At 41.6% G+C, this 13,498-nt stretch overlaps 1 protein-coding gene across 6 annotated transcripts in view; it reads right to left on the bottom strand.

The window, feature by feature from the left end:
* Window positions 1-13,498, bottom strand: part of Ccdc191 (coiled-coil domain containing 191) — a 74,506-nt gene that overhangs the window by 36,822 nt on the left and 24,186 nt on the right. For all 6 annotated transcript variants that reach the window (XR_003951771.1, XM_006521958.2, XM_030249033.1 and 3 more), the window contains one exon: window positions 11,890-12,043. Coding sequence is in view for 5 of the 6 variants with exons in the window: in XM_006521958.2 (XP_006522021.1) it covers window positions 11,890-12,043 (154 nt within the window). In the remaining variant the exon portion in view is untranslated. The remainder of the gene's footprint in view (window positions 1-11,889; window positions 12,044-13,498) is intronic.

Genomic DNA, 13,498 nt, shown 5'->3' with positions numbered 1-13,498 from the left:
CTGCTTAGTTATTCTTGATCCATAGTAAATATTCCTTAGGTAAACATGAGTCTGATAAGTGTCTTGAAGACACTGGTAAAAGGAATACACTTCCAGTCCTCTCATGCTTCCACAGATAGCATCTACTTGTTCCCTTCACTCTGGTACTAGTCACTTTTCTTACTGCAGAGACAATTCTTGGCAAGAGCAATGTAAGGAAGGGTTTATTTGGGCTCTAGGTTCAAGGGCACAGTCTCTCATGGCAGGGAAAGGAGGCAGCTACAAGGGTTTAGCAGTAGTTGCAGTTTGACGAAATCAGCCACATGGTACCCACAGTTGGGAGGCAGAGAGGGATGAATGCTGACCTAAGCTGGCTTTCTCCTTTTTATTTGGTCTGGTGCTGTTCACATTCCCAGTCCTCCTCCAGTAAACCTCTGCAAAGTCCCACACAGGTGTATCTCTGAGGTAATCCTAAGTCTGGGCAAGATAATGAGAATTAAAGGTCATCCCCACATCCCCACATCCCCAGACCACGCTGCTCCTGTCTCTCCTGATCAGTTCACAGTCTAGAGCTACAATGGTGCTTGTGATGGTTTGTATATGCTCACCTAGGGAGTGGCACCATTAGAAGGTGTGGCCCTGTTGGAGTAGCTGTGTCACTATGGGTGTGGGCTATAAGACCCTCATTCTAGCTGCCTGGAAGCCAGTATCCTGCTAGCAGCCTTCATTCAGATAAAGATGTAGAACTCCCAGCTCCTCCTGCACCATGCCTGCCGGGATACTGCCATGTCCCTGCCTTGATGATAATGGACTAAACCTCTGAACCTGTAAGCCAGCCCCGATTAAATGCTGTCCTTAAAAGAGTTGTCTGTTCACAGCAGTAAAATGCTAACTAAGTCAGAAGTCGGAGCCAGGGATAGGGTATTGCTGTGATAGGCCTGACCACGCTTTTGTTTGGAAGAATGTGGATTTGGAAAGCAGTGGGATCCCTTAAGTGGGGCTTAATGGGCCATCCTGGTAGGAATATGGAAGACTTTGTTGCCGAGAGTGATTTGAACTGTGCAGACCTGGCCCAAGAGGTTTCAGTGGAGAAGAATTTCAGTATGTGGCAGAGACCGTTGTGGTATTTTGGTGAAGAATGTGGCTGCTTCCTACCATTGTCCAAGGAGTCTGCCTGAGGCTAAGGTGAAAAGATTTAGATTTATTGCTTTGACAAAGGAAGTCTCAAAACAGTCGGGTATAAATTCTATTGTGTGGTTACTAAAGTCCAGTTTTATGAAAAGTGTTTTAATGAAAAGGAGCAAGCTGAGAAAGGAAAAATATAAAATATGTGATTCGAGTATTAAAGGGGTACCAGGAATTGAAATGGAGCTGAACCTGTGTTCAAGGATATTAAATTTAATTAAGGGAGTAGTGACTGTGGGGAAAGATCCTACCAGGTGTGGTGGTCCACACCTTTAATCAATCCCAGGAGACAGGCATGCAGATCTTTGAGTTCAAGGTCAATCTACAGAGCCAAGCAGAGGCAGTGAAGGAGATAGGAAGCAGAAAGCTGGTAATAATGTAATAGAACAAAGGGTCCATGTTGCCTTGGTCATGGTGTCTGTTCACAGCAGTAAGATGCTAACTAAGACAGTGCTCTAGCCCCTTGCTCTTACAAGCACACTTGAGTTGGAAGAAGAGTGCATTCTGCTCAATCAAGCCAGGAAAACTCGAAAGTCTTACTAGCCTGGTAACTAACATGACCTCTCTCCACTTCTTTCTTAATACATTGGTTTCTGTATGGGATTGTAGTTGCTGATGGTGTCCATATAATCATTTGTTCTTCCTGTAGCTTTTACCATCTGTTTATTACAGGCTTGATATGGTCAATGAAGCAGAGTAAATCATGATGGGGATGAACTGTACCTAAGTATTTACCTAGAAGAATTCTTCAAATACAATACTACAATGAGAGAAGTTTTAAAGTGAAATGCTGTCTTCCCCTTAAAATCTTCCAGAAGACAGCATTTAGTTTGTAAGGTTTCCACTAGAGGGAAAAAATGACAACCCACCCTGCTAAATTTATTACCTGCACTGGAGTTGCCCTCGTTCTGTTGGCAAGAAAAGCTCTTCCCTGAAGTGTAATCACACCGCTGTCACCGCAGATGATTGACACTACGTGGAACAGCAATTTGCTATCTAATCTTCATTGTAATTCTAACCCTGTCACTAGAGATGCTCGTTCTGATTAATGAAGTGGGTAACTCATCAAAATTCCTTAGCTAGTTCCCTTTTGTCAGAAAGCTCAGTGATAATTGCATCAAAATTCTCTGTCATGGAAAAGTAAACAATGAATTGTAAAGAGGACAAAAATGTCAACAAGTTTACAATTTATTTTTGCTGAATGGAACTAACTGTGGTGCAACCCGTGGTCTAGGGGACTTGGCTCAGGTTCAAATGTCAGGGAGAAGGTTACCCTCCCACAAACACCCTAAGGACTCCTTTCTGCTCCCATTCTGAAAGGAACAGACATCCCACACTGCAACTGGAAGAAATCTTCATTGCCTTGTTTTCCTTTGGGAATCACTGTTTAAAAAAAAAAAAAAGGCACAGCAGGAGCTACAAAGAGCCTAGGACTTGAAAAGGATCTTCTGCCTCAGTAAGAAGGCCTAGGCTTTCTCTAGATGGTCCATCCTTTCGTCTCAGCTCCAAACTTAGACTGCCATACCCGGGGATCCATCCCATAATCAGCCTCCAAACGCTGACACCATTGCATATACTAGCAAGATTTTGCTGAAAGGACCCAGATGTAGCTGTCCCTTGTGAGACTATGTCGGGGCCTAGCAAACACAGAAGTGGATGCTCACAGTCAGCTATTGGATGGATCACAGGGCCCCCAATGGAGGAGCTAGAGAAAATACCCAAGGAGCTAAAGGGAACTGCAACCCTATAGGTGGAACAACAATATGAACTAACCAGTACCCCTAGAGCTCGTGTCTCTAGCTGCATATGAATCAGAAGATGGCCTAGTCAGCCATCAGTGCAAAGAGAGGCCCATCAGTCTTGCAAACTTTATCTGCCTCAGTACAGGGGAACACCAGAGCCAAGAAGTGGGAGTGGGGGGGGGGAGGGTATGGGGGTACTTTTGGGATAGCATTGGAAATGTAAATGAAGAAAATACCTAATTATTAAAAAAAAGAAGGTCTAGGCTTCCATTGTAGAAGTGAGAAGAAACTCCCTATGACTATCCTGCTCCTCTCGTCATCATTCACCTCCCACCCTCCAAAGAAAAGAAATCATGACTCCGCCCACCCCGCCAATTATCTAGATCCCTTAACTGACTTCATCAAGTTTCCAGGACACAGTGCTAAGCCACTCGCTGTCAGATCCCATGGAAAATTCCAGAGGCCTGAATGCCTCTACCAGAAGACACTTCTCTATTCAATTTCATTCTTTCTTCTTTTATACTTATTTTTTTACAACCCTTGGTTTTAGATTGAACAAGCATATCCAAAAGCACAGCGAAAGAATAAGCCTTCATCCAGCTTTACAACTTATCAAAACTATTGTCTTCCTACACCTGTTCCTCACCTGCAGAGTCTAAACTCCCAGACATTAGACACTCTGACATTTTATCCATAACTGTGTCAATATGCATAGATAACATAAGGATGTTTGGTAAAATCTGAATGCTGTTAGGAAGTTCTAATCAACAATACTGTACTTATTGAATAGTTATTCTGTGTTGCTCTAGAAGGAGTAGACTGAGGAAGCAACTGGTGAGTCTTACTATAATGTAGCTTCTTGCCCGATCACTGTGGGACAGGGTTCCTTTCCCAGCCTAGCCTGACTACATCTCAGCATGCTACCATGTCTTTATGAAGGCTGACCAGCACTCCCCATGGCCTTCTTGTTTCCTCTGAGATACACTCATTGTTCCATTAGATCCTGCTTTCTGCTTTACCTTCTCCTGGGTACTTATACACACAAACTATGCTGGGAACACATCTTACCTCAGACAACAGCAGACAAATGCTGGTTTCAGCTCCATGGCGGTCCAACAGTAAGACAGTGAGTGATGTCACTGTCCTTACCCACAGGAGATTTTTATAAATATTCACCAGAAATGTCTAGTGTTTAAGAAAAAATTATTCTACCCTGTAAATTTTTAGAGAATGGCCTGAATTTATGCCATAGGCTTCCCCTTATTTTATTTTGGTTTTTTATTTTTTTTAGAGATAGAGTCTCTCTGTGTAGCCCTGGCTGTCCTAGAGTTTGCTCTATAGACAAGGCTAGCCAAGAAAGAAAGAAAGAAAGAAAGAAAGAAAGAAAGAAAGAAAGAAAGAAAGAAAGAAAGAAAGAAGAAAGAAAAAAGAAAAGAAAGACCTCCTTGTCAAAACTGGTCAATTTTAGTGGGGATTTTCTATAAAGCTGATACATAAAAGCGAGCCACACATCTCAGACATATCAGGAGCCATCTCCCACACAGTGTCTTTGGCAATAACCCACACTGCACACGTTTTGCAGCTCTCTCTCTCTCTCTCTCTCTCTCTCTCTCTCTCTCTCTCTCTCTCTCTCTCTCTCTTCACTTTGATTTTTCAAGGAGGCTCCCTCCCTGACACGGCAGAGAGGACAGTGGCTGTGTCACTACAGAAATGGCTTTGCTTCAGTGCTCTGCAGGCCTTCTGATAGCAGTGAGATCTTTGGAAAGGAACCATGCTGTATAAAGTGTCACTTAACTACAGTTTCCAGCATCCTGGCAGGGAAAAAATGCAGGTTTCCTCCTCCATATATCGCCATGCTTTCCTGGTCTAGTTTAGGATGGATTTTTGGAAGGCTCTAAGCCAGAGGCATAATATTAACAATGATTCCTGTGGGTCATTATTATCTTACCCTCTAGCAGAAAAACCTAACCAAATAAGCAAATCAAAACTTTCTCCCCAGATAATGCAGATTTAGGCTAATATCACCCCGGTTTCCATTGTTCTCTGAGACTTTCTCAAGCAGAAGGGATCACAGAGTTTCTAATCTTATTAAACAAAAATGTATTTCAGAATAGAGAATTAAGAAGGCACTTTCCAAACAGTGTTAAGAATTTCATGGTTAATCCCATGTTGTTTCTGCTAATTAGCTATGACACATGAATTGCTGAATTTCCCAAAGAGATTTCACTGTCAGATCAAAGAGAAAATAGGAGAGGCTCCACTGGAAAGTTGCTATCTAAAGACAAGCTCCTGACACAGTGAAGGGGAAAGCTGAGGAGGACGGATGCTGAGTGCCACCTGAATGCATGCTAACAGCAGAGCCCAGCTCCTCTCAGGACTCTGTTAATTGTGTGGCCACCAGCACTGGAACAGCTGAAGCAAGCGGCCTGCTTTCAGTGTGAGCCCAGCCTGGGTTACACAGCAAGTGTCAGGCTAGTCTGGGCTACCCTAGGGAATTTGTCTGGAAAAGAAAAAACACAACACAACACAACAAAACAAAACACCCAGACTAAATAAATAAATGGCTTAAATGAGATGTTAAGAATTTAGAGGTACCATGAAAATCTAAAATCAAAGCACAAGGAATGATAGACTTAAACTGGAGCAATTTCTAGAAAGAGATTTCCCTGATAATACTCTATATGAATATCTCTATCAGGGCTGTGCTGTGAAATATTCTGAGCACACAGACTGTTATCTGACCCTGACAGGAGTCACTGGGCATTTTCCTTTGGTTCATCTGTGGCCAGTGACGGCAGCGTTGGGCTGGCTCCCTTAGAACTGGGCAGGGGTGCGGAACCAGACCTGTGCTGGAATTTACCAAAGGCTCCTATTTCCAGCTCTGTCTAGGTAAAATATGAGCAAGCAGGCAGGTAGATCTTACTGGATGTTAGACATCCACTAAAGAAATTGAAAGAGGATTAAGGTCCACATCATAATAAACAATGCAATCATACTGAAGGGGAAGAGAAGAAATTAAGTAATGATGGAAAAATAATATTTTGACTGAAAATTTTAAGGATAAAAGTAAAACTACTTCCTGATTCTCCTCTCTTCCTCCCCAGTGTTGAGAACACAGATGTGCCCTGCCACACCCAGTTCTTCATCACACTCAGCTCTTGGATTAACAATTCTCAACCAACGTTTACATCAAAGTAGGACCAAAGTACACGTCAACAGAATGTAGATAAATGAGCCAGCTTTCTTACAGTCAGGGGAAAGTGCTACAAATGTGGGGAGGGGGGTTCGGGGAAGGGAACGTGGACTACATCAAAAATGTAGTTATAAATTCACAATGACAATACAAATTCAGACAGTTCAAATATAAATTGCAAACAAGGGAAGGATAACATGATTCCCATCCCTGTACTGTTCTCCTGGATAGATACATATGTATATATATATAGAGAGAGAGAGAAGACACAGACAGACATAAACAGGAAGTATATTTCCTACTTCTATGTACTAAGAAGGTATAAAAACAATGGCCCTCCAGAAGCAGTGTGCACAGTAGTCTTAATTTGTTTCTAAATATCATTCTCCCATAAAAGGGACCTGGATTTTATGTACACATGTTGACTACAGCACTATGGCAGAGAAAATACAAGTGAACCTGGAGTATCTTGTGATGCCATTAAAAATGCCTGAAAAAGAATAGATGTGTGCTTAAAAAGCAGAGAAGGCAACCTGAAAGCTTTTCAAAGGCCAAAGATTGGGACACTTTAAGCTACAAAATAAATAATAATATAACCCAGAGAAAAATCAAAACCAATAGTCCATACTGAATAAAATCAATAATTACAGAACCAACAAGCAAATAATCGAGAGAAGGGCCAGTTATTTTTCACAGAATTTAAGACAATACATACAGGGGAAATAGGGGGAAACACAACAGCAGCTCTAGGCAGACAGCACACTAACAGGCCTGCAGGCAGGACCCACCATGAGATGCTCCAACTCTGTGTGACAGTGGAACAACAGGACATTCACAGACGTTTACAATCTCTCCTGTCAATTATGAGAGGATAATGGTGACTAGTGGAGACACGCGTTGGATTAAGTGCTCACAATTATCTATTGTTTGACATGTAGGGAAAGACACCATATCATTCCTCATGGTATTCTTACTGAAAATCTCATTCCAAGCAAGAGACACAGAAACCCTAAATTGAGAAAGATGTCACAAAATGTCTAACCAGTTCTCTTAAACAAAACACCAAAGCAAGCAAGCAAGCAAGCAAGCAAGCAAGCAAACAAACAAACAAACAAAACAAACAAGTTTATAAGTGCAAGAAAAGACCAAAGATCTGTCACATAATGAGGAAACTAAGAATCGAGTCACCAGTTCCCAGGATGAGTCCTGGGACAGGAAAAGGGTGTCACTGAAAACATGAATGACTTTATGACATGGTCTCTCTCAGAGGTAACCATTTCTTAGATTGATCACAAGATGTGCTCAACACTTGAAAGGCCAGTGACAGGGATTTAAAAACTGTCTAGATAATTTTTTGTATGTATTCTGAACACCAAAAGCAACTTTCAAATTAGAACTTAAACATAATAATGTATGAGAAAAAAAAATCAAGTGTAATCTGTGGCAAAACAAGGACCATTCACTCAAATGTTGCCACTTTTCTAAACACACTGACATGATCTTTTCTTTTTCTTTTTTTTGGTTTTTCGAGACAAGGTTTCTCTGTGTAGCCCTGGCTGTCCTGGAACTCACTTTGTAGACCAGGCTGGCCTCGAACTCAGAAATCCGCCTGCCTCTGTCTCCAGAGTGCTGGGATTAAAGGCGTGCACCACCACACCCGGCAGACATGACCTTTTCAAACAAAGCAACCAGCTTTAGAGGAGCCACTACTGTTGTTGTGAACTCTGCAATTCCACCTAAACCATTCAGTACATCTACAATACATAGGATCTTTACCGTAGAATAGAACCCACTGCAATTTTTAAATTTTTTAGGAAATACATGTCTTACTTCTGCCTGGTTGCTAAGCTATCATGGCATGCTTTCCTTGTGCCTTTTCAAGATGCCCATGAATATAAATTCTTTCCCTATTTTCTTTTATTATTTTATGAGTGTATGTCTGTCTTAGCATTTTGATTACTGTGCAGAGACACCATGACCAAGGCAACTCTTAGAAATGTAAACATTTAATTGGGGCTGGTTTACAGTTTCAGAGGTTTAGTTCATTATCATCATGGCAGGAAGCATGGCAGCAGCCAGGCAGACATGGTGCTGAAGGAGCCAAGAGTTCTATATCTTGATCCAAAGGCAGCCAGGAAAACTGTTCCCACAGGCAGCTAGGAGAAACTATCTCTGGCAGGCAGCTAGGAGGCAGTGACTCTCTTCCGCACTAGGAGAAGCCTGACCAGAGAAGGCCTTAAAGCCCACTACACAGTAACACACTTCCTCCAAAAAGGCCTTATCTATTCAAACAAGGCCACAAGCCCTAACAGTGCCATTCCCACGGGCCAGGCTTATCCAAACCATCACAATGTCTATATACCATGTAAAGCCTGGTGCCGGCATCCCCTGGAACTAGAGTTACAGAGTTGTGCACTGCTACATAGGTGCTGAGAATTAAAGCTGGACCTCTGGTAGAGTGGTCCATACTATTAAACACTGAGCCACCTCTCTAGCCCTCTTTGTGTGTGTGTGTATGTGTGTGTGTCACACTCACCCCACCTTCCTCTGCTACCCATGTGTTGGGATTAAGGTGCGAGGCACCATGCCTGGCCCATTTTCTGCTTTTTTATTAGGAGTCTTTAACACATAACTCTTGAAGGATACAAAATTTAAGAGTTAAGTCTTTCTCAAATATTAATCTAAACCTTTTACATTTCCTTCTATTTCTGAAACTAAAAGTGATTAAAATTTTAATATTGCAATAATGATAACTTCCTACATCAGTCAAAAATGTCTACATGAAATATGTCCATCTCTTAATAAGTCATGCTGACTACTTTTTTCCTTTTATCTTAGCTGTCCATGTCACACCCACTTTCCCCTTACCGATTTCCAGGGCCTTTATATGTCTGTCTACTCCTACATCAGTCAAGCTCCCCTGTATCTCCCGCCACTCCTTTTTCTCTTGTTAGAGCCAGTCACTTATGTATTCCTTCTATTAACTTTCATTAATTTTAGCAGTGCCTGAGGCCCTACTGTAGGTGTTATGGGGGATAGAAAATATACATATTTATCTTTTCTCATCCAATGATCTCATTTACAAATCTGCCAAGTAATTCATTTTATATGAAATGTTATAATCCCTAATTCATATTTTGATCAATTGCCCTTCATTGAAAAAGCTGCCTAAGTAGCCCGAGAAGCTGCTCTGGCTTGAGTCTGGAATGTTCCTAGAGGCTCATGGTTTGCATGTTTGGTTCATAGCAGGTGGTGCTATTTTGGGAAATCCTAGAAATTTTGGGATGTTAAGGGTACATCTCTGACCACTTTCTAGTTGGCTCTGTTTCCTGTGTGCTGTGCTGTAAACACCTGTCTTCTACCAAATGCTCCTGCAGCCATGATATTCTATTAGTGCCTGGGGTCATGAACTGAGCCCTCTGAAACCATCATCCAAAATGAAGCTTCTTTCACATTCTCTTCTTCTGTTAGGTGTTTTAGTCACAGCAACTCTAAAGGAACTGATATGGGACATATGTATTTGTCAATATAAAGTTAGTCAGTTATGGCTGAGAAGGACTAAGTAACCTTCCTCGAATGGATAATTCAACCATCTACTATGCTAGTTCTTTGGAAATAATAATAAAAATTTGAAAGCTTTAGAAAATCATTAGCTCCAAACTTTGTCTCTGTATCTCTATTCTAAGGAGGAATGAAGTATACACACGTTAGTTTTCCTTCTTGATTTTCTTGTGTTTTGCAAATTTTATCTTGGGTATTCTAAGTTTCTGGGCTAATATCCACTTATCAGTGAGTGCATATCATGTGTGTTCTTTTGTGATTGGGTTACCTCACTAAGGATGATATCCTCCAGATACATCCATTCGCGCAAGAATTTAATAAATTCATTGTTTTAATAGCTGAGTAGTATTCCATTGTGTAAATGTACCACATTTTCTGTATCCATTCCTCTGTTGAGGGACATCTGGGTTCTTTCCAGCTACTGGCTATTATAAATAAGGCTGCTATGAACATAGTGGAGCATGTGTCCTTCTTACCGGTTGGAACATCTTCTGGATATATGCCCAGGAGAGGTATTGCTGAATCCTCCGGTAGTACTATGTCCAATTTTCTGAGGAACCGCCAGACTGATTTCCAGAGTGGCTGTACAAGCTTGCAATCCCACCAACAATGGAGGAGTGCTCCTCTTTCTCCACATCCTTGCCAGCATCTGTTGTCACCTGAATTTTTGATCTTAGCCATTCTGACTGGTGTGAGGTAGAATCTCAAGGTTGTTTTGATTTGCATTTCCCTGATGATTAAGGATGGTGAACATTTTTTCAGGTGCTTCTCAGTCATTTGGTATTCCTCAGTTGAGAATTCTTTGTTTAGTTCTGTACCCCATTTTTAATGGGGTTATTTGAATTTCTGTAGTCTAGCTTCTTGAGCTCTTTGTATATACTGGATATTTGTCCCCTATTAGATTTAGGATTGGTAAAAATCCTTTCCCAATCTGTTGGTGGCCTTTTTGTCGAAAGGATGGACTATCCAGAGATAAACCAACCTGGGGATCTACCCCATAATCAGCCACCAAACCCAGACACTATTGCATATGCCAGCAAGATTTTCCTGAAAGGACCCTGATATAGCTGTCTCCTGTGAGGCTATGACAGTGTCTGGCAAATACAGAAGTGGATACTCACAGTCATCTATAGGATGGAACACAGGGCCCCCAATGGAGGAGCTAGAGAAAGTACCCAAGGAGCTAAAGGGGTCTGCAACCCTATAGGTGGAACAACAATATGAACTAATCAGAACCCCCCAGAGCTCGTGACTCTAGCTGCATATGAATCAGAAGATGCCCTAGTTGGCCATCATTGGGAAGAGAGGCTCCTTGGTCTTACAAATTTTATATGCCCCAGTACAGGGGAACACCAGGGCCAAGAAGTGGGAGTGGGTGGGTAGGGGAGCAGGGTGGGGGGAGGGTATAGGGGACTTTTGGGATAGCACTTGAAATGTAAATGAAGAAAATATCTAATAAAAAATTAAAAAAAGAAAATCATTAGTTTTTGTTTCTATAAAAGTTCCTCCAAATAAAGTAAAAGAAAAGAAAAATAAAAAGTAGGCAAGTCATTAGCAAGAGAAGAAGAAACATACGTTATCATCGTTTGGATTTGGGATACCAGAAGGCAAGGGACTTGTTCTTAAGCCTCCGACTACATAACCCAGGCAGGACTATCCATGACACTGTCGAAGCAGAAGCTCAAATACCACTGAAGAGCAAAGTTAAAAGCTATTCTAAAGAAGTTATTCAGAAGGAATCCGCAGTATGGTCTCTGTTTCCTGGGGACTGGCCCACACCTCCACAGTATGAAAGAACATCTGGATCGGACCTGCTGCACTGATGCACTGACCTGAACACCAGGTCAGCAGGCAGCAGGCACAAACGCTGGGGCTGATTTACATATTTAAGATGGATTCACAGGGACTTAGGATACATAGTCATTCATTCTCTCTCTCTCTCCTCTCTCTCTCTCTCTCTCTCCCTCCCTCCCTCCCTCCTTCCCTCCCTCCCTCCTTCCCTCCCTCCCCCTCCCCCCTTACTTAAAACCATAGAGCACTAACTATGCTTGCATTTACTATGTAGCCAAAGCTGGCCTGGAACTTGTGGTGATCCTTCTGCCTCAGCCTCAGGTGAGACAGGCTGACAGGTGTGACCCACCATACCTAGCATACTCTATTCCATCTCTGATGGAATGTCCTGTCATTCATGCTACAGGATGCTGAATGGAGAGGCACTGTAATTCTCACCTGCTGATTTTCCTTGAAAGTCTGGATTAGTGTCTCCCTCAGTTTTCTTTTTCTTTCTTTTGCAACTTTTTCTTCATCCAGATGTATGTGAGTACTTTCCATCATTTTTCCCTCTGAATTCTTCTGAGAAATTTCTTCTTGTCTTTTCTTTTCTCTATTAGTAACAATTTAAAAATAGTTATCAGCTTTAAGAATGAGTAATTACAGTCTACTATATTGGAGTGAATGAACACTAAATATTCCAGAGTTGGGTGACTTTTTTTAAAAAAGTATTTTGTAATATATAAACAAAATAAATTATATACTTTGACAAACAGCCCAGTAGGTGCTTTAATGAAGCATTTTTATTGACATTACTACTAAGCTGTACCTTGATCAAAAAACTTTGTCAATATCTATAAAGTTTTTTCTGTCTCTCTGTATACTCTTTCACATAAAGAGAGACAGTCTCTCTCTCTCTCTCTCTCTCTCTCTCTCTCTCTCTCTCTCAGACACACACACACACACACACACACACAGAGAGAGAGAGAGACAGAGAGAGAGAGAGAAAGAAAGGAAGGATGGAAGGATGGAATATATACATGTGCCACAGTATCTGTGTGAGTCACAGAACCACTTTTGAGAATTGCTTCTCTGCCATCTTGTTTTGAGGCAGGGTCTCTCTTGTTTCTGCCGATGCATTTCTTACTTAGGGTATCCATCCTGCCTTTGCTACCCATCCTGCTGAAGGATTGCTAGGGATAGAAAAGACTAGGATTAGTTTTTTCTATCAAATACTATAAACCTTGTGTTTGGGGCAAAGAATAAACCTCTGTATCTCCCCCATCTCATAGACTTCTATAATGCAATCTCCCCCATCTCATAGACTTCTATAATGCAATCTCCCCCATCTCATAGACTTCTATAATGCGATCTCCCCATCTCATAGACTTCTATAATGCAATCTCCCTATCTCATAGACTTCTATAATGCAATCTCCCCCATCTCATAGACTTCTATAATGCAATCTCCCCATCTCATAGACTTCTATAATGCAATCTCCCCTTCTCATAGACTTCTATAATGCGATCTCCCCATCTCATAGACTTCTATAATGCAATCTCCCCCATCTCATAGACTTCTATAATGCAATCTCCCCCATCTCATAGACTTCTATAATGCAATCTCCCCTTCTCATAGACTTCTATGATGCAATCTCCCCATCTCATAGACTTCTATAATGCAATCTCCCCCATCTCATAGACTTCTATAATGCAATCTCCCCTTCTCATAGACTTCTATAATGCGATCTCCCCATCTCATAGACTTCTATAATGCAATCTCCCCCATCTCATAGACTTCTATGATGCAATCTCCCCCATCTCATAGACTTCTATAATGCAATCTCCCCATCTCATAGACTTCTATAATGCAATCTCCCCATCTCATAGACTTCTATAATGCAATCTCCCCATCTCATAGACTTCTATAATGCAATCTCCCCCATCTCATAGACTTCTATAATGCAATCTCCCCATCTCATAGACTTCTATAATGCAATCTCCCCCATCTCATAGACTTCTATAATGCAATCTCCCCCATCTCATAGACTTCTATGATGCAATCTCCC

The sequence above is a fragment of the Mus musculus genome, chromosome 16 (assembly GCF_000001635.26).
Source record: "Mus musculus strain C57BL/6J chromosome 16, GRCm38.p6 C57BL/6J".
Lineage (NCBI taxonomy): Eukaryota > Metazoa > Chordata > Mammalia > Rodentia > Muridae > Mus > Mus musculus.
The sequence above is the reverse complement of the archived record's forward strand: the minus strand, read 5'-3'. Positions and strand labels throughout refer to the sequence as shown.